The 23,490-nt window shown below is 38.3% G+C and overlaps 1 protein-coding gene across 1 annotated transcript; it reads left to right on the forward strand.

Annotated features, from left to right (window-relative positions):
• The first annotated feature begins 2,341 nt into the window (after nucleotides 1-2,341).
• LOC102780706 (leukocyte surface antigen CD53-like) lies at nucleotides 2,342-22,257 on the forward strand. Its single transcript, XM_006797547.3, has 8 exons — nucleotides 2,342-2,409; nucleotides 2,818-2,899; nucleotides 5,039-5,227; nucleotides 5,418-5,492; nucleotides 6,886-6,996; nucleotides 7,278-7,385; nucleotides 21,290-21,373; nucleotides 21,598-22,257. Exons 2-8 carry the CDS (start codon nucleotides 2,837-2,839, stop codon nucleotides 21,661-21,663), a joined length of 696 nt encoding a protein of 231 aa, XP_006797610.1. The 5' UTR covers nucleotides 2,342-2,409; nucleotides 2,818-2,836; the 3' UTR covers nucleotides 21,664-22,257.
• Nucleotides 22,258-23,490: the final 1,233 nt, after the last annotated feature.

Here is a 23,490-nt window from a genome sequence, read left to right on the forward strand (position 1 = left end):
TATCACAAGCCATTCACACTGTATGTTTAAGGTTAAAAGGTTTAGGTTTTGGCCAGAGGGGCCGATGGCGCGATATGGCAGCCTCGCTTCTGTCAGTCTGCCCCAGGGCAGCTGTGGCTACAACTGTAGCTTGCTTCCACCAGTGTGTGAATGTGAGAGTGAATGAATAGTGGAATTGTAAAGCGCTTTGAGGGCCTCGAAAAGGGCTATATAAATGCAATCCATTATTATTATTATTATTATTATTAAAAGTTTTATCAAGACCGTGTAAGAAGATGAAAGTTCCCAGGTGAACGTGAAGATGGAAGTGCCGAAATCTCTTAAGCCTGTGTTCTTTCTAATGGCCAGTGGGGAAGGATGGAGATGGTTTAAGCCATTTAACCCTTGAAGTCATTTCAGTTAAGGCCTCAGCAAACACTGATGAGCTTTTGTCTTCCTGAATACAACGTGATACAGTATTCAATTTTACTTTTAGTCATGTACATTTTGGACAAGGTGACTTACAAGTATTGTAAAACAAAAACAAAAAAACATTTTTTTTTTTTGTAAAAAAGTAATCGGATTACAGTAACGCGTTACAAGTAACGCATTACTGTAATCCGATTACTTTTTCAAGTAACGAGTAAAGTAAGGGATTACTATTGCAAAAACGGTAATTAGATTACCGTTACTTTCCCGTAGGAACGCTGCGTTACTGCGTTACTAAAACCGTGATTTTCTTGCGAGAATGTCTCATGATAGTGACGTAAGCGAGTGTGATGTTCGTGACAACAGCTGTGTGCAGATCAACAATGGATAATATATCGAGTGCGGGAGAGAACATGACCGTGCAGCGTTTAAAGTGTGGAAGTACTGACCTTACTTTGAGTTTGATTCCGTAAAAAGTGACAAAAACATTAGTGTCCGCTGTGCGTGGGAAGAAAACTTCTTTTTACAGCGAAAAAAACCCCTAAACTTCCGAGCAAGCACCGAGTAGCTACGACGTAATGAGAAACTCACAGAGAAACTGCGGTATCCTTCCACTGACCGCTGCGGCACACCTGCACCAGAATAAACCTCCGCCTACTCTACTCCTGCTTTACAGGTGAAAATAGAGCAAAAGGACCACTAGTCTTTGACTTTATTTATTTTCTGCTGTGTTTTACTTTCCAGCACATAAAAAAAAAAAAAAATAAAAAAAAAAATATATATTTATATATTTATATTTTTATGTGCTGGAATGTGCAGAAAATAGGTTTAAATGTTAAACTAATTTCTTCAAGTCAGAGAATGGTGCATATAATTAAAATTTTGCTTCATGCATAAAGTTAAAAGATTAAAACTAACAAAACAAGTTTTAAAAAGAGACTTTTCCATTTGATTACATTTTGTATGATGGATTATGTAGAAAAAGTAGAATTGGGCTGAAAGATCTATCGCTTTATCACCTATTCAGGTTGTAAATCATGTTTAATTTAATTTAATTAAATTTAAAGTAATTAATTACTTTTGAAAATAAGTAATCAGTAAAGTAACGGGATTACTTTTTTGGGGAAGTAATCAGTAATTAATTACTGATTACTTTTTTCAAGTAACTTGACCAACACTGCTAGCAAGTAAACACCGGTTAAAGCTGTTTGTCTTGCTTCCTTGTTTCGTTAACAGGAATAAGTTTCTAAACCAGCGGGGCCTGTGGAAGCTCAGACCCAACACTGTATAACATATTATAGATCCACAGCAGTATCATGCAAGATGATCACCTCACTGTCCCATCTGCTTACTGTACAAGTTTTCCAATCGCTTTTATACTGACTAGGGGTTGGAAAGTAATTCTGATCATTTATGTGGCATCTTAATTATTTATTGTTGAAGTCAAATGAATAAGTCCACAGGGAGCATTAAATGTCATCAAGAGCACAAGCCACCTGATTGCAGACTGTAAACGAAAAAGAATCTGCTACAATAGATTTTATTGATCTCCTACCTGGAAAATCCAATTTTAGCCTCTGACTAATTGCATTTCTGCAGTGAAGCAAAATGGTAGCATGATGCCATGGATTTTCCTCTAAGCAAAAAATGAGTCCAGCAAAATTCAAGAGGTCATTGATGAAAATCTGCTTCACCTGAGACTGTGATATGGTTAGTGTTTTTCAAAGTAAATTCAACTGTCTTTCAACAGTTTTATTATTTTTTCAAAATGTCTTTTATTACAGACCTCTCGCTTGCCAGGCGTGAATGCCCCTCCTCTTTAATGTTGTTACTAAACATACTGGGTAGATACACCCAGTATGTCAACTGCCCTTCCACACCCTTTTAGTTAGTTTTCCTTCCTCCTTATTGTTAGTTAACCCTGGCAATGAGTGAAGCAACGCTGGGCTACTGCTCACACACGTCTGTCACAGAGATATTGCTGGATACAGATTAGTCAAGGTAGGTCCTTAGATTATTCAATTGGTTTGTTATCTCAACCACAAAATTAGTGTCTGAATTTATCATTTCATTTGAATTTATTTACATGTTTGTAATAAATTAGGAAGCACAAGATATGGAAATTTGGTTACAAGTGAAGGTTTTGTGTTGTGCTGTGAGCTGCTGTCACACAATCACATTTAGATGTGGAGATAAGAGCAGATAACAATGATTAACAGGAGCCTAAACAGAGCACAGGTGTCCATTGTGACTTAAGGGTCAGTGTTGTCACATCAAACAAAAGTGTACTGTAAACAGTAACTATCTATAGCAGTATTATGTCTCAAACATTTAAGCCCATTAGTGAGACTAATCTAAAGTGTCATTTTGTATTTTATGGTAATAAATGTGACAAACTCAATGTGACAGAGGAAGATTATCAGTAAGGATGACTAGCGCCTGTGTGAACTGCCTGAAATCTCTGGTGACAGCTCTGCACTTCCTCTGCTGGGTAGGTACGTTGGGGTAAGAGACCCACGCAGACTACAGAAAACATGGGTTGTCATGTGACTGTGAATTACCAGTTCCAGTCAGATGACATAGCACACTTACAGTATACACATTTATAGATACACATTATGGTAAATAGTTATAGATAGATAGACAGATAGTAGTTGCCTACCTTGTCCAACAAAATGGGGGAGTGTTGTGTCAGGAAGGGCATTCGGGGTAAAATCTGTGCCACATCAACATGCATATCCATCTGCTGTGACCAGCCCTTGGAAAATAAGGGAGCAGCTGGAACTACCTTCTACTTGTAAATGTGGTGCCACAGTTCCTGAACATTGAGCATTAATTTGCAATTATTATCAGTCAGGAGCACCATTTAATTTCCACAGGCAATGCACTTGATTACGTTTGACCACAAGAGGGGATTAAAGTACCATTTTAGGCTCCGATCAAAACGTTCAAAATATTTTACTTGTGATGGAAATAAAGTGGTCCCTCGTTTATCACGGTAGTAAATAACCTGCAATAGGCGAAATCCGCGAAGTATCTAACTTAAAAAAAAACAACAACAATTATTATAGATGTTTTATGGCTGTAAAACCCCTTACTACACACTTTATACACTTTTCTCCGACGGGCTCGAACATTTCCCCACTTTTCTCAATGGTTTAAACACTCTAAAAGTTCAAACGTTCGTAGAAAAAGAAGTCCAGTATTATAGAATGAAACCAAAGGCACCCGCAGATGCCTTTGACGGTGCAAAACGTTTCGTCGATACTTTTGTGTTTGTTGGAGAAAACTTGCAAACAAACATACAGTACAGTACTTCAGAGTCACACTGCTAGCGATCGAAGATTTAGGTAAATTTGACAAGCTGAACGCATTCTGTACTGTACAGGAGACACGACATGAGATTGATTGGTCTACAGCCAATCAGAACGCAGAACACAATACGCTGTAAAAAAAAAACAAAAAACAAAAGCATGCAAAATTGCACAAAAAAATCCGCGTTGTAGCGAGGGACCTCTGTAATGCACCCACAATGGTCCAGTGTTTCATTTTAATTCTAGAAAGAAAAAAACAAGATTAGCTGGGTTAGTCTGTAGTAATGCATGTTACAAGCTTATTATGATTTATGTGCAATGTTAATCTAAACAAAAGCTAAACAAACAAAAAAAAGTAAAAGTAAAAATACACTTTTTTTCTGCTATGCAAAGACATTTAATTAGTATACTGAATAGAAGCAGCTTAAATTGTACAGTAGTGTGTCTTATGTAAATATCTCCTTAGCCACTTCCATAAATCAGTTGTCAGTCTCCTTATTTGTCTTTACAACATGTTCAGTATTTTATGGTGGGTCTTGGGGCCAAACACAGCGTTTCATGTCTTGTAAATGTTTATGCACCATTTTGTTTAGTTTATTCAATTCAATTCAATTCAATTTTATTTATATAGCGCCAAATCACAACAAAAGTCGCCTCAAGGCACTTCATAGATACAGAGAAAAACCCAACAATCATATGACCCCCTATGAGCAAGCACTTTGGCGACAGTGGGAAGGAAAAACTCCCTTTTAACAGGAAGAAACCTCCAGCAGAACCAGGCTCAGGGAGGGGCGGGGCCATCTGCTGCGACCGGTTGGGGTGAGAGAAGGAAGACAGGATAAAATACATGCTGTGGAAGAGAGACAGAGGTTAATAACAGATATGATGGAAATGACTTTCTGTATATAAAGCAAATCAAAAATAAGGCTCTAGGCAACAATTCATAAATAAATAGAAAGAAATACAAAGCTGTGAAATACAATGTACAATGATACAAAGTGTATCATTTTCCTAGTTGCACATATAGTGTTTACTTCACTCTAGATGTGAGTCAGTGTGTCATAAGTTGACGATTCTGTCTAACATCAGACGTCTGCTGTTTTTTTATTTGAGAGAGTAAATGTACGCAATTTCTCTGCTCACAAATTTAAATCCAAACTTTTTCATTTGTGAGCAGAGAAACTAACTAAATTTTGAGTGTAAATTCAGTTTTAGTCCATATAGGCAAACCCACATAGACTCAAATTCAGAATAATAATGTGACATGTCTCTTGTCCTATTTATGCGTGTATGTGTGTTTGTTTGCTATGGTGAAGCTAAGCAACGCCTTTGTGGTGGCCTTTGGTGAATTCATGATGATGCACTCCAGGTTTGGCTCTCTAGTCACCTCCTTCTGGCCAATCTACCCTGCCAACACTCTGGTGGTCACTGGTACCATTGCTACCTGTGTGTGCTACTTGGGAGTGGTTGGAGGCATGAGGGAGAACCGCTGCATGCTCATAAGCGTGAGTATGAAGCAGTGACTCAATGTCGCCCAGAGATTTTTAATGAGTTACTACAAAATAATAATAAATTAGCATAACTATGCTTTTAATGAGCTTTGCATTTAGTTTGAATGAATGCAAATGAAGTACACTGAAATTAGCTTTGAAGATGCAAATGTAGTCATGTGGTGTCCCATTTTCACCCACGCAGTTTTATGTCCTGCTGTCCTTCCTGATATCTGTGGAGCTGGCTATGGCCTGTGTGTTTTTTGTCTACAACAGAGAGGTAGGACAGTCACTGTCTGTATCCATATGTATATACATATACCAGGTTATTTAAAGGTTTCTATTAGAAGTACACCAATCCAATTTTTTCCAGTTGTGATACCTAAACCAGAGGAAAAGAATGATTACTTTATGTGTAGCACAATATTGGGTTTGATATTTTGACAAAATTTGTAGCATAAAATGTATCAAATAATGGCAACAGAACCATAATAAAGAAAATCTATGCACTTTATTCACCTCTATAAGCTGTCTAGCTTGGTTCATGCTGCTATCAAGTTCACATGGCCTATTGAGTGGTTGTTTTTTGTCCCATGATGATTACCCTTCTAATGCCAAGTTACCATGATGCCCACATCCAGTGCTGATGTCAAAACTAGGTGTGAATTCTATTAAATTGTTTAGTCTCATAAATGTCTTAGAGTGTTGTTACACTACGAGCCAGATTCAATCATTCACACACTTGTAAGCTCTTTTTCAAAATCTATTTTGCACATATTTACGTGCCAGTGAAGCATAAGGGGCAGTTTAGGGTTTGCAGACTGGAGAAGCCATTGATAAAACCACCTGTGCTACATAATCTGAACCACCTATTCTACTTATTGTCACATAGTGTTACGTTAACTGGAACAAAAGCTTCCCGGCAAGTATTAAGAGACACAAGTAACAGAAAGTGATAGGGTGAGTCAGCTCACTTCACCGCATTTGTAGTTAAGCATAAAGCACAATATACAAAAAGACAAGCTGTTAGCATTGCATTCATGAAAAACTAAGTGCTGTTAGCTTCCTCCAGGTCTTCTGCTAGTAACCAGTGCACTGCTGCTACTTATAGTGTAGTTAGTAAACAGGACAACATGGAACTGGACTAAATTAAAGTCCTATCCAAAGCAAATATTGCCACGGGGTCTTCAGGTTTGGTCAGGTATTTTGTACAATTTATTTAAATATAACTTTAATTTAGCAGCCACCAAAACATAAAAACTATGCTTAAAGTTGGAAATGAAAAAATAAAGTTTCAAAGTTTACTACTTCAAAACAAGGGTATACTTCTATTATTGTCTTATTATTTCTGCGATTGAGAATCTGTTGAGTGCCACATCTCAGACACATTGACTGGCCTGTTATTACAATACTGGAAAAGCTGAAGAAAGAGTCCATCACATACTGAAGTGTTGTATACTTAGTTTCTATGTAGATGGACATATTAATTTAACCAAGGAGCTAAGTTCATTCTCCAGACTTACGGCATATGTTCTCGCATTTTTTGACATTTTTGCTTGTTTGGTTTGATTTGGTACTGGTATTTATCCCCACTTGTATCTAAACACTGTTTTTGTTCATGTCCAGTAGGCTCCAGTATATTTCTGTTCTTTCTCTTCCTTTCTGTCATGCAGATTGGCACATACTTTGAGAAAGATCTGATGCACAGCTTGGAGGTCTACAAGATATCGGGTCCAGGAGAAAATCAGACACTCAAAGATGACTTTGATGCCATCCAGTATCTGGTAAATGATAAGCTGCTTTCCTCTGTCAGATTAATCATGCATGTCCTGCTCCACCATTTAAAGCTAAACACTGCTCATATTAACACTGAATCATCAAACTCAGAGATACAGGCTCATTGAAGTAGAAACTTGTAGCATTAAATGTAATACTATGGATATTGAGTTAAAGAATAAATATATGGAACTGGATATAAACAGAATAGGAAATCATTTTGTGCATTTCCCTGCTCAGATAGCAGACATGTTTACTCCACTGAACCCGAGTGTTGTGTTTTGTACAGTTTAAGTGCTGTGGAGTCCACGGTGTGGCAGACTGGGGGGGAAATGTCCCAATATCCTGTTGTACTCTGGACCCTTGTAACGTCACTGACCAGCCCAACTGGCAAGAGGTTAGTTTACATTATCAAACCATAAAACACTGTTTTTAAAAGACTTTAGTTTTATTGAGGTGAACACATGTTTAACAAAGAACGTAGCAGAAAAAGGGATGTAGACAAAATGGATGTAGGGAAGTAGACAAAAGAACAGGTGAAGTAGCAGTTGTTCCAGAAAAAAGGTACAGGAGTTTCATGAGACGATAAAAACAATTTCCATTTTGGATATACATTAAGAATTTGGGAATGTTGCTTTCAGATAAATTACAGCATATTAATTCATCAATAACAATTCCAAACTTCAACCAATATAGTTTGTGTTTGTTTAAAGCTAAACCCCAATTCCAGATCTGCTCTCTGTAATGATAACGCTTAAACACATCCCACATTGTCTTACACAAACATATGAATTTGACCAACATTCAGTTGTGAAACAAACTGAAAAAATCTACAATCGTTCATTTCATCTGACTTACAGTTCTAATAACAGTGTTTTTATGATCTGGTTAATCTGGTTTCTCTTTAATGTTTCACTGGTAATGACGTTTTAATTATACTGCAAGGTCTTTTAGTCTTTATTTAGAAGGCTTTATCATTCTCTCACATCATTGTGGAGGAATTCCAGCACACTGTACACTGTTAGACTTTTTGTCTCCACTTTACGGTAACATACTGGCGTCACTGTTGCCAGCGTCATACCGTGACGCCGTGTTACGGTAGCTTACCGTTCTGCAGAATGATACCGCTTTTTGCTGTTGTGTTAGAATACTCCTGGACAAATTATGGTAACCCACCGTAGCTTTTTTTACGGTATCTCACTGGCGTCACTCGCCAGTGAGATCCCGTTATGTCGTTATGTCGTAAATTACGTCAACAAAGTAACATCATACTGTGATTAAGAAATTGGTATACTACCGTTTATTCACGGTATGTCACTGTAAGCCTGCTGCAAGGTAATAAACTGCAATATATTTACCAGTAACTTACTGTTATCACGCATCATCAGTACCAAAAATATTCATCTCTGCTAGAGGATACCGTGTTCCTACAGGCGGTCATTTACTGTTTAACAGGTCGTAATTTACAGTAATTTCAGGAAACAGTAACATACTGTAAGAGACTGGAGGGTTCCAAAAAAAAAATTATATTGTATAAAAAAAATGTATCATTTATTTATTTATATGTATTTTTATTTATACATATATATATATATATATATATATATACATATATATATATATATATATATATATATATACATATATATATATATATATATATATATATATATACATTAGGGGTGCAACGATACACAAAATTCACGGTTCGGTTCGGTTCGATACTTTGGTGTCACGGTTCGATATTTTTCCGATACAAAAAAAATGTTCATGCCTTTTTATTAATTTGTCATTTATTAAATTTTCACGGCACATTCTGCACCACATCTCTGTGCGTTCATCATTTGTTTGAAGCCAGCTCACCTCCTGCAACCACTTTTCCGAGAATACGCGCTTCTTTTGTGGTTCGGACTCCTGACATTTCTTTGGAGGTGGAGGAACACCAAAGTAATTGCTTAAAGGAGCTTCTTCGACATCTTTATGAGTTCTAAACAAATGTCTGTCCTCCTCCTGAAAATCTTATGTATGCAAACAGGCGTTGCAACTTCTTATCTTGTGCGCGTTTTTTATTTTGACAGCGAATGCGCACCTGCGGACCACTTATGTATAGACCTGGTTATTTAGCTCGTCATATTGCAGCCACAGAAATTCTTTTGTCCATGAAACCATAAAGCTGCACTTTCTTTTTGCCTTATAGTCTGATTTGTCATAACTTTTCCGTTTTGTGGTAAGCTTTTCTTTGGCTGTCACTTCTTCACCCTGACCTGTCTTATTTGGCTCAGCAGAACTAAAATATATATCCTGCTGCTTTGACACACGCACTCACATAACGCTCAGCGATTCTCTGCGCGATCAACCTCTCACATGTTTAAGCTGCAGGAGATTTCACTTGTCATGTTTGCATAGTAAGCTAACGATTGATAAGACGATGCCAGAGGAATTGGTGCGCAAATTATCATCACTCACCAATCAGTACTGTCGCTCTCTATACACAGTTCGCGTGATTGCAAAGTGAAAGCAAAAAACAAGCGCAAATTCAAACGCGATTTCAATATGTCACATATTGACAGTGGCTCACCGATGCAAATGACATAATTACCCAGCTACATTTCCGAAAGAATGCAAAAGCATTGACATATATTTTTCCTTCCTACGATAGGCCGACGAGCAGAGCAGGGCAGCCCGACTGGAAAAATCGCTAGCGATTTTGCGAGCCCTGTATCTGATTGAGGAATCACTCATCTTTGGAAAAGAGAGTTTATTACAGAGAAATGTCTCTTTCCAAAATAAAAGCTATACTATATGCTTCTTCTGGGCTATATTCTCAGCAGCATATTAAACATATCAGGTCCCCATAAGGAGAGTCATGTGCTAACGGCTGTCTAAATGACTCGGGTAAAGTTTGTATGCCTGCTTGTTGTTTTTGTCTGCTTCCACTTGTCTTTGCACTAGGATGCTATCGGGTAAATGTGCAGTCATATTCGTTGTGTTCCCACTAGTGCTGTCAGCCTTAATCTGAAATGAGGTTAACGCCACAACACGGCAAATCTCCGTTAACGAGCTACCGCGGATTGCCCCGTGTGTGGGGCTGGACAGCGTCAACACATTAACGAGCTAACTGCGCTAACACACTAGTTCCCACTCATGTAATTGAGCATTGCTTGGCACATCTGACATACTGTTTTACTTTAGTCCATGACTCGCTTACCTTCAGGGTCATACGTCACATGAAGACCAAAATAGTTCCAGGCGCCAGATCTGAATGAGGGTGGGGGAGGTTCAATTTGCCATGTTGCAACAAGCTTAACTTCTGTCTAGCTAGCTTGCCCTGCGCTCAGTGAATCTGTGTTCGACTACTCCGCCTAGGCTGCACTGTCGAGCGCAGATCCACTGAGCGCTCAACACAGACAGCATCGTCAGAAGGAAAGTTGATAAAATAAATTAAAAATGTTGTATTGGTCGATACATATGCGTACCGAACCGAAAGCACTGTATCGAACGGTTCAATATCGATACGAGTATCGTTGCACCCCTAATATACATATATATATATATATATATATATATACATATATATATATATATATATATATATATATATACATATATATATACATATATATATATATACATATATATATACATATATATATATATACATATATATATATATATATATATATATATATATATATATATATATATATATATATATATATATATATATATATATATATATACATATACATATATATATATATATATATATATATATACATATATACATATACATATATATATATATATATATATATATATATATATATATATATATATATGTATATACATATATATATACATATATATATATATATATATATATATATATATATATATATATATATATATTAGGGGTGCAACAATACTTGTATCGGTATTGAACCGTTCGATACAGTGCTTTCGGTTCGGTATGCATATGTATCGAACAATACAAATTTTTAAATGTATTTTATCAACTTTTCTTCTGACGATGCTGTCTGTGTTGAGCGCTCAGTGGATCTGAGTTCCACTACTCTGCCTAGGCTGCACGCCCCTCTGTACTCACCATCCAGCAGGTGGCAGTCATTAAATTTTGTCCTTAAATGTATAGGGGCAACATTGTCATTATGCAACATAAAATAATTTCAATATGTCACTTCTTCACACTGTCTAGATAGTCATAAAGCAAATAGCTACGTACAGTTAATTATCAGTGACCTTATGTACATAAGTCTGTTTTAACATATTATAATTGCACATAATTGGGAATTATTCTGCACATTTAACACACCTAACAAAGACTCAGCCCAATTAAATTACCGGAGATGAATCAACTGTATGGTTATTTTGGAGTTTATAGTTTGTGCTGCTGTTGAACTTTACAGTATTGACTTCAGTATTTCTGCTGTTAGTGTAACTAGACTACCATGTTGATCAGTAATATGTAATGTGAAATTTGATATTGTTACTTAGCTGGATTCACTGAGACACATGTCTAACAACCTTGGTTTATAAAGGAAATTACAGAAATTTGAACTAACAAAACAGAGACTGGATACCTGTGTCCACGAAAAGCTCCTGTGCCAAACAGAATTTGTAATATGGTCTAATCAGTTCTATTTCAAAAATGACTTCTTACCAAGCATGATCAGCCTAGGGGTGATTGGCAGGTTGCTCTTTGCTTCAAGAGACATCCTGGTAGATGTTTCCTGCCAGAAAAAGGACCAGGACATTTTATGTAACAAAAAAACAAAAAAACAAAAACAGGACAGCAAGCAACAGCATTAAACCTGGAGCTGTATGAAAAAAGCTTACATCTGCTAAGACAAAGAGGGAGTCTTCGTCTTCCTTGTCATACTTCACCATGAGAAGTATGGCTGCTGTACCAACCTTGTTGTTGGTCAAAACTCCCTCACTTTCTATCTGCTGGATGAGTGTACTTATACCAAGTTTCCATTTGAGCTTCTGGCTGGAGAAATAGTTAATAATCCTTCTGCCTTTGGTTATGAGGGCCTGACCTAAGCGCTCACTAATATCAATGCCTGTGAGTTTGTAAAAGTGGTTCGAAAGACCTTTCCCAGTAAACAAGAATGGCCACTGCTCCTGAATTTCAGCTACTGAAGGTGAGAGACAACTGTTGATAAGCTACCACTGAGAAATATATGTGAGGCACATGAAGTCATCCACATCAGGTCTCTCCACAGCTCCAGGTCCTTGTGAATTAAAAATTGTAAACAAGATGTGTTTCTTTTCCTATAAAGAAGCTGGCGTTTCCCCCTCAGGAAGTTCAACTGGCTGCCAATTAATACAACCATAGCTATCAACAAGGCATCTAACTTTTTTAGGTGGGGTTGCATTACTGTTGGGACTGCAATCTTCCTCATTCCTGGTTCTCTTTGTTTGACGAAGTCTATGTGTTGTATTATCTCGATTAACATGTTCAACTCTAGATTTGATGCTTCTTAGTAGTGAATAATGTCCACAGTCCCAGTCTTTCTCCCTTTTCAGTAAAATCTGCAAATGTTTGAGGGTATCTGTTTACAATGATCTGAGCAACCTCTTCACAAGATGCACGTTTAGGGTTTCTGCAGTGAACTTGCACAACTCCACAACAATTCTAACCATACTTCTCCTGTCCTCTGGATGACCTCTGTCTCCTCTTGTGATTGCATGCGACAGTCGGAGTGTAAATCTTGCCCAAGGAATCTGTAAGTGTGAGACCCAAGAGCTGGAGTAATGGTTGTACATAGTGGTGGACGTGGAGGAGGAGGGGTGAGGTGGATGGCTTGATGCTTCAGCTGATGCAGCAGGGCAAAGCTCCAGAGTAATGGTGTCATTCAGGTTCTCTGGTCTGTTGCCATCTTTAAAAAAACAAACAAAAAAAAAAACATTGGAAAAGCTACTTTAAAAAGCTACTATGTCAACAAATATGTCCTCACTAAAAGATGAACCCTACAATTAGGACTTAGTAGTAACGGCAAGGCAGTTTTGGGGACTTTGTCTGAAGATGAAAAGAAACAATCCAAGGACTCCAAAAGTACTACAAACTCAAGGTCTTGCATTGAAAAGTCATAATACAATATATTTTACAGTATGTCACAATCTCCACCCTTAGTTGTACCACTACCAATGAAAGGTTAATGGTGTTAGATTTAGTGTCTACTTTTGTTTATTTTTTCCGTGTTAATTATCTACCAGACAATGTGAGCCCCAAAACGCTCTTCAATATTTTATTGTCAAAGTACATGAGTAGTATGGTGAAGAGAAAAAAAAAGCTAATCAAGCTAATCAGTGACATATGAGTCTATGAGTGACCTTCAACTCATAGACTCAAGTCTATGAGTTGTACAGAACCTACACAAACCTCCTTTAAATGCAAGAAGTAGTTTACGTATTTGAATTGGTGTGAGAAAGGGTTTGAGATCTTCCGCCTCCACAAACAAAAGATCACTTTTTGTTGTACACCAGTAACGTCCATCAGATGTTCTACAATGCAGATTATTTTCTCTCTGTCTAGTGCCGGCAGGAGGCTTGTGAGTTCCTCTTCAATTTCCATCTCTGAAAAAGAATTAAGAGGAAACTGAATGGTGTAGGGAGACAACAAAAAGGCCTGCCATGTTATAAAGTGGTAGTGGGTAATAATCCATCCGACTGTCAGCATCTACACACACACTTCTTTCTGTAGGGCAACGCAAGCAGTGAAGTCCAAGGTCAATGAGAAGTACTGAGTGGTGCAACTCGAGCACAAAGTACAATTCAGAATCGTTAACAAGTATAACAGCTATCTTCCCAAAAACCAAGCCATCATCAGTGTCATCTACAATGGAAACATAGCCTTTGACATACTTGGTACCTTTGTAGACAACTGCTGACACATCCAAAGTGGTCTGATTAGTGCAGCCTGCTTTTGCCACAGCTTCTTGAATGACAGCATTGTAAAGATGATGATTATAATCACTTGCTTCTCCAATGATTTGAACTGTAGGTGGAAACATTTGGCCCACTGAGAGGTAGGACTGCAGTAACTGATGCCGTTCTGTCAGAGTCTTGCATAAGTTGACAAACTTGTGCGCTGTTCTTGTACATGCTTTGAAATACGAGTGCTTGCTCTCAAACCTAAGGGTCCACAAACAAATGAGTGGTCCAAAGTGAAGGATAAGCTCTGCATAATGTAACAAATAGTGATGTTTAGCTTTTAAAGCTTTGTCAGGAAACCTACTGTGTCTCAGATGTATATAGTCCTCTATCAGTATCTTTAGGTAGGCAATGTCATTGTGACTTATTTTGGGGGCACATACAAGATCAACAATGTCTCTAAGTTTAAGGTATAACTGCCAAACCTCACTATCCACAAGATGTTTTATCTTTTAACCAATGTACAGAGGCAGAAGTCGTAGAAGACACCAGTTCTGTCATGGTGAATTGGGTTAAAGGACTCAGGTGCGAGACTCCTTGCAGAGTGACAGTGAATTTATTCACAGTGAAAAATTAAGTCAACAGTTCGAGTCTGTAATCCAAACGGGCAGTCCAGTGATACAGTGGCTTCTCCCCGGGGTGAAAATGCAGTGACAATCCAAAACAACTCCTTGTGCCCGCTCCTCCTCCGATCCCTGGATCCTGGAGGCAGATGAGAAAAGCACACACACAGTAACGAAAACGTTCTCTCTCCTTCACAAACTAGGTATGCTAATCGCGACTACGCTACCCGGTTTAGCTCAACGTTCCAGCGTTGGTTGTGACTCGACCGCACCGTTAAATAGGTCTGCTTAGGATTAGTAGTAACCGGCGAAGTGATTAAGCACAGGTGCGACGATTCCAGCTCAGGATACTCCCCCCGGGTCAGCTGCCGTTCCGTGCCACGGCTTCCGGAAGTACACGTTCCCGCATACAAACACACATGCACAGGATGGAGAGGAGAACACCACAAAGAACACACAAACACAACAAAAATTGGCAAGGCGACCGGTGAGGACCGTCTAGCCGTGACAAGTTCTGTGCTGCTGAACCCCCCAGCCTCTGCCTTGTTTTCACCTCACATGGCATTAAAGCATCACTTCCTACGTGTTTGAACTGTACAATTGCTCTTTTTAACTGGTTGTATGTGAAATGCCCTTCCACTTGCACAAGGGTATCAATATATAGCGACAAGTCACTGGAAACCACTCCTTCAAATAAATAATGCCCCAAACATGGAGCTAACCCAGAGCACACATGGAAATACTTCAGTGAATTAAACACGGAGTCAAATTTAATGCCATTCACAACCAAGTGGACACTTGTAGAGAGGACCTCAACACTGTCCTTATACTTATCAGCTATTCTTTTTTGTCCAAGTGATAGTGGATCATTGATAAAGCTTTCCCTGTCAGTTAAGCAGTATCTGCAAAAATGTTTGCTGCAGCTGAAATTCTCAGTGAAACCACCTATGCAGTGGGAGCCCAGATTGTCTCCTAAGATGGCTATCAAAGCTACCTTCATTATGGTTCCATCCTCTACCAGAACCCCTGTCTCTTCCATCCATTTAAGGTCTGCAATAAGACTTCAAAGCTTTGTTATGGCCAAAGGTTTTGAAGTCAGTGTCACTGCAAAGCAGAACAAGTTGCATTGCATCAACAGAGGACCGGTTGTGTGGTAAGATCTCACCTAGAGTCATGTACACTGCCAGGATTTTATGTTTCTTTTTGCCAGACCCTAATGGATTAACCACTCCAAATGCATCTTGGTAGAGAATGAGTGAAAGAGATGATGGATAGTGCTGTAAAAGTGCATTATCCTTGACATTTTGACCGTCTGAGACATCCTCTAAAACCATGTCTGGTGATCAGCGCTGTTTTGACTGTTTGTACTGTTCTCGTATTGTGAGTTGTCTCAAGAGAGACTTCAGTGTTTCTTTAATTGGCACATACTGAAAATAACGCTGTTTGCCTGTACTGTCAGATCCTAAAAAAATTTGAGTGGGTTCCACATAACTGAAATTTTCTTTGAAAAATGTCTTCCTTGTTTTGTCAGATTTCAACACACCTTTATTGTACAGTGTTAAGAGATCATTCTGTAAAAGTTCTTGAATGATTTCAGCAATTTCTTGTTGCCTTGACTGCTGAACTGTCTGCTTATGTTTTTGAGAAATATGGCTGGAAAATTATGTTCGGACACTGAAGTATTTAGAGCAGCCTTCAAATGGACATAATACTTTTTTCCCGTCTGATGTGAAATCTGAGATGGGCACAAAGACCTGTGAAGTTTTGTGCAGCATACCCACATCCAGGAACTTGACAGCTGAGGTAACCAGTGAATTTATAGAACTCCTCCTCAGTGGTCTCCCTTCTTGTTCTGTGATTCCTATGCATATGTGAACGAAAGGCAGAAAATGTTCTGAACGTGGCAGGACAGTTCTCAGTTCCACAGGAAAACCTATAGTTAGCTACATGTTTGTGGCTTTTAACATGCAAGCTGAACAATATAAATTTCCGTGCACGGAAGCCACAAAATTTACAAGTAAACTTAGTTGCAAAAACTTCAATGACAAATTACCTATCCAAAATGACATATACAATGCAAACCCCCCCCCCCCCCAAAAAAAGACAAGAGTATAGGGACCAATTCCCAGTTTATAAATGATCAAAATTATTCACAAAAGGCTTCAATGAACACAAAATCTGTAAAAGCACAGTAAAGACAAAAATTAAAAGATATTCGAGCTCGACGCTTGACTGACTTTAGCCTGACTTAGTTAGCACCCGCACCGTACAGGTAGTACAAGCACACCTGAAAACACTGACCATTTACCAGCTTTAAGCATTTGGGCGCAACCTCATTAGTTCGCCGATTCACCTGTTGCAAACGTCCATGTTTCTATCAAGTCTCAAAAATTCATCGGCAACTATTACTAACTAGTCTTTTGAGTCTCCACATTCATAGCTATTGACATTTTGTCTTAGCATTTGATTGAAAATAACCTAGTGGAAAAGTCAAAACAAACAGTAATAAGAACACATTTCTGACTTCTCTCGAATAAGTGAAAAAACACTTACCTTCAGACTGATTAGCTGGTTCCAATTCAACTTTAATGTGTCCCATGTCAGTCAGTTTTAGGGAAAAAGTGTTAAGTTTAGATGTTTCATTTACTTTTGAGATACTCCCGCATTAATTGGATGAGAAATTTGGAGTCTAGCAGAGTTGTCACGAATAGCATAAAATCTTCAGATATAATCCAATCAACCGTGCACAGTGTTGGGAAGGTTACTTTTAAAATGTATTCCATTACAGATTACAGAGTACATGCCCCAAAATGTATTCTGTAACGTATTCCGTTACGTTACTCAATGAGAGTAACGTATTCTGAATACTTTGGATTACTTAATATATTATCATGCTGTTTACAACTACATGAATGTACTATTGCTGTGATTTATTACTGTTACTGAAGGTCCGCGGCTCCGAACCGTAGTAAAGGGACCTCTGGCTAAGACGGTGGGTTCTGTGTCGGGCTCGTAGCCGAAAACTAGCTTTACTTTGTTGTCTGGGTCACTTTGCTAGCGAGAGACAGAGAGAGGCATTGAAAGGCTGCTCCAACGGAACTTATTGTTTTTGGAGGAAAACACGAACACGGTGTACAGCCGAGTCTTAATAGCTTACTTACAACTGGGCTCGTCAGGCTCTCTTCTTGGCTGCAGTGGTTATTATTATATTTACATGCTTCCAGCTCCCGTTTTTGCTCGATGACAGCTCGTACTTTTCCTTTTTCTCCCTCCCTCGCTCACAGACACATAACGTGTATGGCAGTCCATTCTCCCTGCAGCACGGACTAAACTGCCTATGATGCTACATTCTTAAGAGCTATACCTGTAGCATTCTGCCTATTAGCTTAGCACAACAACAGGCGCTCTCTCACCCAGGAAACACGCAGAGAGAGAACGTCACCCTGTAACCATGGCAACCGTAACGCTGCCACCTGGAACAACAGAACGTAGCTGTCAAACAAAACCCAAACAGTCCTGACCCGCCACAATATGAAACAGGGAAGTACCGCCGTGTAATCCATTTATTTCAACAAAGTAACTGTATTCTAAATACCACCTTTTTAAACGGTAACTGTAACGGAATACAGTTACTCATATTTTGTATTTTAAATACGTAACGGCGGTACATGTATTCCGTTACTCCCCAACACTGACCGTGCATTTAACCTGACTGAACTCCATCCAGTTACCTCTGACTACTTCTAAGTTGCACATCTTAACGGTCCGTAAATTGTCTCTGTTGTTCTTCCACCATCTCATCATCAATCTGTGCTGCAGCAAACTGGGACAGTGGCACAGAATAGTTGATGGTCATGTTGTTCTCCTGCTTTGCAGCTTTGTTTGAGTCTGAATCGCGTCTTAAACGGGCACAACTAAGAAAAGCAGATCAATATTTTCTTCTTGTTGTTATTTAATGACGGTTGGCAACCAGTGAAAGGAGCATTAACCGCCTCAATCACTATCTTCTATCCGCCATTGTTGTTTTGAAAGTGAATACCCGACGTGTGCGCCATACATCACGTTGTACGTCTGGTAAAGGTGTGGTGTCGGCTGTGGCTCTCCCATTGAGATGTGTAACAAGTGCTTCACACACCTGTCGCATAAAACGCTTTAAAAATGTAACAGTCGCTTTAAAAACACAACCCAACGCGCTAAACATGAACAAACAAAAACACCCGTGTTACATTATCATGTATATCCAGGACATCTCTTCTGAACCAAGACAAAGTGGTGCTACAAAGGAATTATTTCTATAGGAGAGTGCATTTAATAGCAGTCTGGCCTGCCACAAAATGCACCGCTAAAAATACAGTTTCTGCTTGTCCCAGAATTTATTAAATTTAAGAGTGAAGTTGTAGGACTGATGCTGGTTAGTGGTGTAGGTTTCATGGATGTGACACCTGAACTTGTGTAAAATGACGACCACAGCATATTCTTTTCAGTGAACTTTTGGTTAGTTCACTGTAGCTAGGCAGAGGTGTCTTAAAAGTACCACCTTTGCAGAAAAAAATGAAGTTCCAGTATAAGAAAGAATAAGAAGAGAAAAAAGCTACACCCTGCTAAATGAAGTAACTTTTAAACATTACTCTAAATGTAACATATAGAAAGGAAAAGTATACGTTACCTAGTAAGTATACTACTAATGCTTCTTGGGACTATATTGGCCCCCATTTTAGTATATGGAAGTATACTTGAAATTAGCTTTTAGATGTACTTTTTGTTCACTATAAATGTACTAGCATAATGTCCTTTCCAGTCTATAAGAGTATACTTAAAATATACTGTACTCTAACACAATACTAAACTTCCAAGTATACTGTTAATTTACTTTTTAGTTTATATTTGGCTTACTTCTGATTGAAACATAGTAATTAAAATCCAGTTGAAACATATTTTTCACATGTAACATATCACTCCATTCCCCAGACAGTCAGATGATAGTTTCAACTATCAGAAGGCTTCCTTTGCAGAGAACTACACTCATAGTTCAAGTACCAGAAGTATATTGTAAACAGGTGAGTAAATGATTTTAGAGTTGAGGTTTATTAATTGTTAACCCTTTTCATTCACGCTTTAAACAATGTTTTTTATCCCACTTACTCTGTTCAAAAGGTAAAAGACATTACACAAGAATTTGTGACAAATTCTTGTTTAAAACATCAATTATTTGTTTCATAGTTGTTTTAATTTTAGAGTTAAAGCACTACAATGCATGCTGGGTATTTCGTTGTACTCCTTAGTATACTTCAGGTATACTTCAAATAATCTACATACTACATAGTATACTACGAGCACTACTATACTACAAGTATAGACTAATTTTTTTTATACTTTTCTGTATACTTCGAACTGGACTTACTGTCCAGTTCGAAGTACTGAAGTATGCTTAAATGTAATGTGGTCTAAAAATCTATAAAAGTATCACTCCATTCCCCAGACAAGTGAAACTAGTGAACTAAAAGTATACTTGCTTGTTTTCAAGTTTTTAAAGTTGACTTATAATATACTTGAATATTCTTTTTTGTAAGGGTGAGACTGGTTGTTTGATACAAAGTGGACTGTAATTATGTTTCACATTGTTTGAATAAACAAATAAATGTATCAATATATGAGGTTCAATTCAAGAAATTCCATTTTAGTGTAGCTGCAACTTACTCCTTAAGTTAAAAATGATGCTGCATGTTGTAGTTTACATGTCATACTCTCACAATGAATTGCATTTTATGGTAATACACTCTGAATGAGGATTTAGGTAATTACTCTTAGATCTACAGTAGAAAACAACAGAAATCCAGATGGTGTAATAGTATAATCTCAGTAACATCACCAATTAATACATTTGCTGTATTTTACAGCTGTTTCCATGAGTACAGTGAGTTACCGTAAAAATAATGTAATCTCATGGAATTTTCCCACAATGACATGCAAATTACAGTACTAAACTGCTAACATCCTTTAGAGTTTTTTACTGTTGATTTTGCAGTACTAAGCTATGGAAATTACTGCAAAGGCTAACAGTGTACTTTGTGTTAGAGCTGCTGGTTGGTTAAAAATTGATTTGTGAAGAAATTCATGAAGACATTACAAATGCTTGGCTTCTCGAGCTCTGACTCTCTCAGTCTGGCTACCATGTGGGACCCCCCCCCCAAAAAAAAAAAAAAATGCTTATTCTTAATTTCTTCAGTCAGTGATGAGTAAAATGTGCTAGCTTTGTAGCTTTGTGGGGAATTATTTTTTTGTATAGAGAAATAAACTGGTTTCTGTGTAAATCATCTAAATTAGTGACACTCTATTTCCTTGTAGCTTGCGGATTATTTGTTTTAAGGTGCACATTTCTGAGTTATGCAAGGGAATCGTGCATCTTTGAGGAGCTATAGTATCCGGGATCAAGCATAAATGATTACACAGATATCAGTATATGTGTGCGGTATCAGTTATCAATGTTGTGCCACAGTTTTCCATTTTGGACTCTGTGTTATGCACTACCTACACCAGTGAGACTCAACAATAAAACCACTGACAGCATAAATGAATAAGATTAATTATTGCATGACAATGAATTGATCTGGTGGGAAACTCTGGCTCCTGACATTCATATGAACACTTTGTCATGCACTGCTCACTTAAACATATGGAGCATTTTCCCCCTTTTTCTCTTCTTGTGCTTGAGGTATAATTGCATGTATGCTTAGTATCGTAATGTGTATGAGTAAAGGATAAACATAAAAATGTTGCCTTTCAGGGTTGTGTTGGGAAACTGCAGGACTGGTTTGCCAAAAACTACCTAAGCACAGCGGCAGGAGTGGTCTCCATGTTTATCTTACAGGTACAGTTTCTCCCCATTACAGCTGCCAATTATGAATGCAGCAGGTGTTGTCCACTAGTGGAAACCTTAACATCCATCAGATCAGCGATTCGTCTAGGGTTGGGGTTGTTTTATTTATTTTTTTTCTTTTTAGGGTAAACTCAAACATTTTCTGGCTAATGAGATTTTAACAGAATATTGTCAACTTTTTTTCTCTGCTCTTCTTTTTTTTTTTTTTTTTACAGTTTCTTTGCATGTCTATCACCCTCCCTCTCTTTTGCTGCTTTGCTGTACGTGGACAGGGTTACTGAAAAAGGTCCAGAGGAACTCTACCTGCAATTCACAGATACTTTCCACATGTCAAGACGATGCTTTTCCCTATCTCAGCTTTTTATTAATCTGTTCCGAACACCAAAAACCCCACTGCTATTTCCATCCGTCAAAAAGGGGGCTAGCTGATTATCGCCATTAAGAATGTCATATGAGGTGACAGATCATTAAATGTGATACGGAGACGTGTAATTGGATAAAAAGTGATGACATGATTGTGTTAGCACTATTCCAACCCTGTAGGATGTCAAGACATTTTCTCCCTGTGAGTGCTGGGTGTTCACCACTTCCTTGTATGTTAGACTTGAGATAGACAAAAACCATAGCAAAAGGACTCAAAATCTTGTAGGTAGTGTAGTGGTTTTTAGTACTGACATTTCACCCTCTCTTCTGTAAGAATTAGCCAACACCACCTGTCTTAGAAATGTCCTGCTTCTCTTCTAATTAAAGTCCTGGCTAACGTCACATCCTGGTGTTTTTAAAGTGAATCTGAGCATCTTCCATCTTCTACTGTTATCAGCTCAGTTTGGTAGACTGTCTAAAACCAGCATGTAGGCTTGTTTAGCCTCTTAACATCCGCCAGGTCATCAGTGAGTTGACTAGTATTAGCCACATGCTAATTAGGAAAAATTTTGGGAGCTAGACAATGTTACTTTTCAAATAAAGTCACATACTTTTAGACATTACAGTTTTTCTAATAAAAGCTTACCCCTCACCCCTAACACTAACCTTTGGTTGCCAGTGACAAAGTGGATGTAAATGAGGTTAAGAACTAGCATGATGTTGTAATAAGGTCGAAACTCTCAGTTGACTGCAGCAATGTTCTTAAGGTAGTGCCATTAAGATCAAATTATCTATGACCTGGTGTGCTGTGGTAATAAAGAAATCACAGTTGTCTCAGTTTTAAGTTGTGAAGTGTTTTAATTTTTTATGATTTCTTTATTTAATCACGTTTATGTGTTTTCTGGTTTAGCTGATCCAGCTGATTTATCCTGTGAATTTCCCAGTAGTTCTTGAAAAGAGGGGCATTTAAACTTGTGTATGGTCCCTTAATGTGTTTAATAAAATAATATATACGCTGATTGTGATTTATGGTGGGTTTTTTGTGTGTCCGTTTGTATTATCTGCCAGCACACTTTCTAAGAGATGGTCAAAGGAGCTTGCAAAGAAAAGCGTCTGGACTTCTTTAAGTTGCTTGAAGACGTTTCACCTCTCATCCGAGAAGCTTCTTCAGTTCTAAGGTCAAATGGTGGAGAGTCCCAGATATAAACCTGGTGGGAGTTTCCCCCCACGGAGGGACAAAAGGACCCCCTGATGATCCTCTAATCACCTGAGCCAAGGTGTGGAACTGGGTGTGGGTCCCAATCAGCCAGAGTTTCGGGTGAGTTCATTGTGAAACCTGGCCCCACCTTATCATGCGAATTCCTGAGGTCAGATGGCCCAGGGTGTGAGTGGGCGTTAAGGCGGCTGGGAAGGGATCTCAAAACTGGATTATAGATGGCAGAGAGTTGGTGTCGTAAACCACCGCCTCTGTTCAAAGATGGTCGCTCACAGTGGACATAGATGGCTTCTTTCACTCCTCTTTCAAACCATCTGTCCTCTCTGTCCAAAATGTGAACATTGGCATCCTCGAAAGAGTGACCTTTATCCTTAAGATGCAGATGGACAGCTGAGTCTTGTCCTGTGGAGGTGGCTCTTCTGTGTTGTGCCATGCGCTTGTGAAATGGCTGTTTGGTCTCTCCAATGTAGAGGTCTGGGCATTCCTCGCTGCACTGTACGGCATACACCACATTGTTAAGTCTGTGTTT

The sequence above is a fragment of the Neolamprologus brichardi genome, chromosome 12 (assembly GCF_056152115.1).
Source record: "Neolamprologus brichardi isolate AB-2024 chromosome 12, ASM5615211v1, whole genome shotgun sequence".
Classification (NCBI taxonomy): Eukaryota; Metazoa; Chordata; class Actinopteri; order Cichliformes; family Cichlidae; genus Neolamprologus; species Neolamprologus brichardi.

What these genes read in the sequence shown, in the direction of transcription:
- LOC102780706 (XM_006797547.3), top strand. Translation starts at nt 2,837, where the DNA reads ATGACTAGCGCCTGTGTGAACTGCCTGAAATCTCTGGTGACAGCTCTG. An exon ending in CTCTGCACTTCCTCTGCTGG is followed by an intron (nt 2,900 to 5,038) that starts GTAGGTACGTTG and finishes GCTATGGTGAAG; the next exon opens with CTAAGCAACGCCTTTGTGGT. An exon ending in TTGATGCCATCCAGTATCTG is followed by an intron (nt 6,997 to 7,277) that starts GTAAATGATAAG and finishes TGTTTTGTACAG; the next exon opens with TTTAAGTGCTGTGGAGTCCA.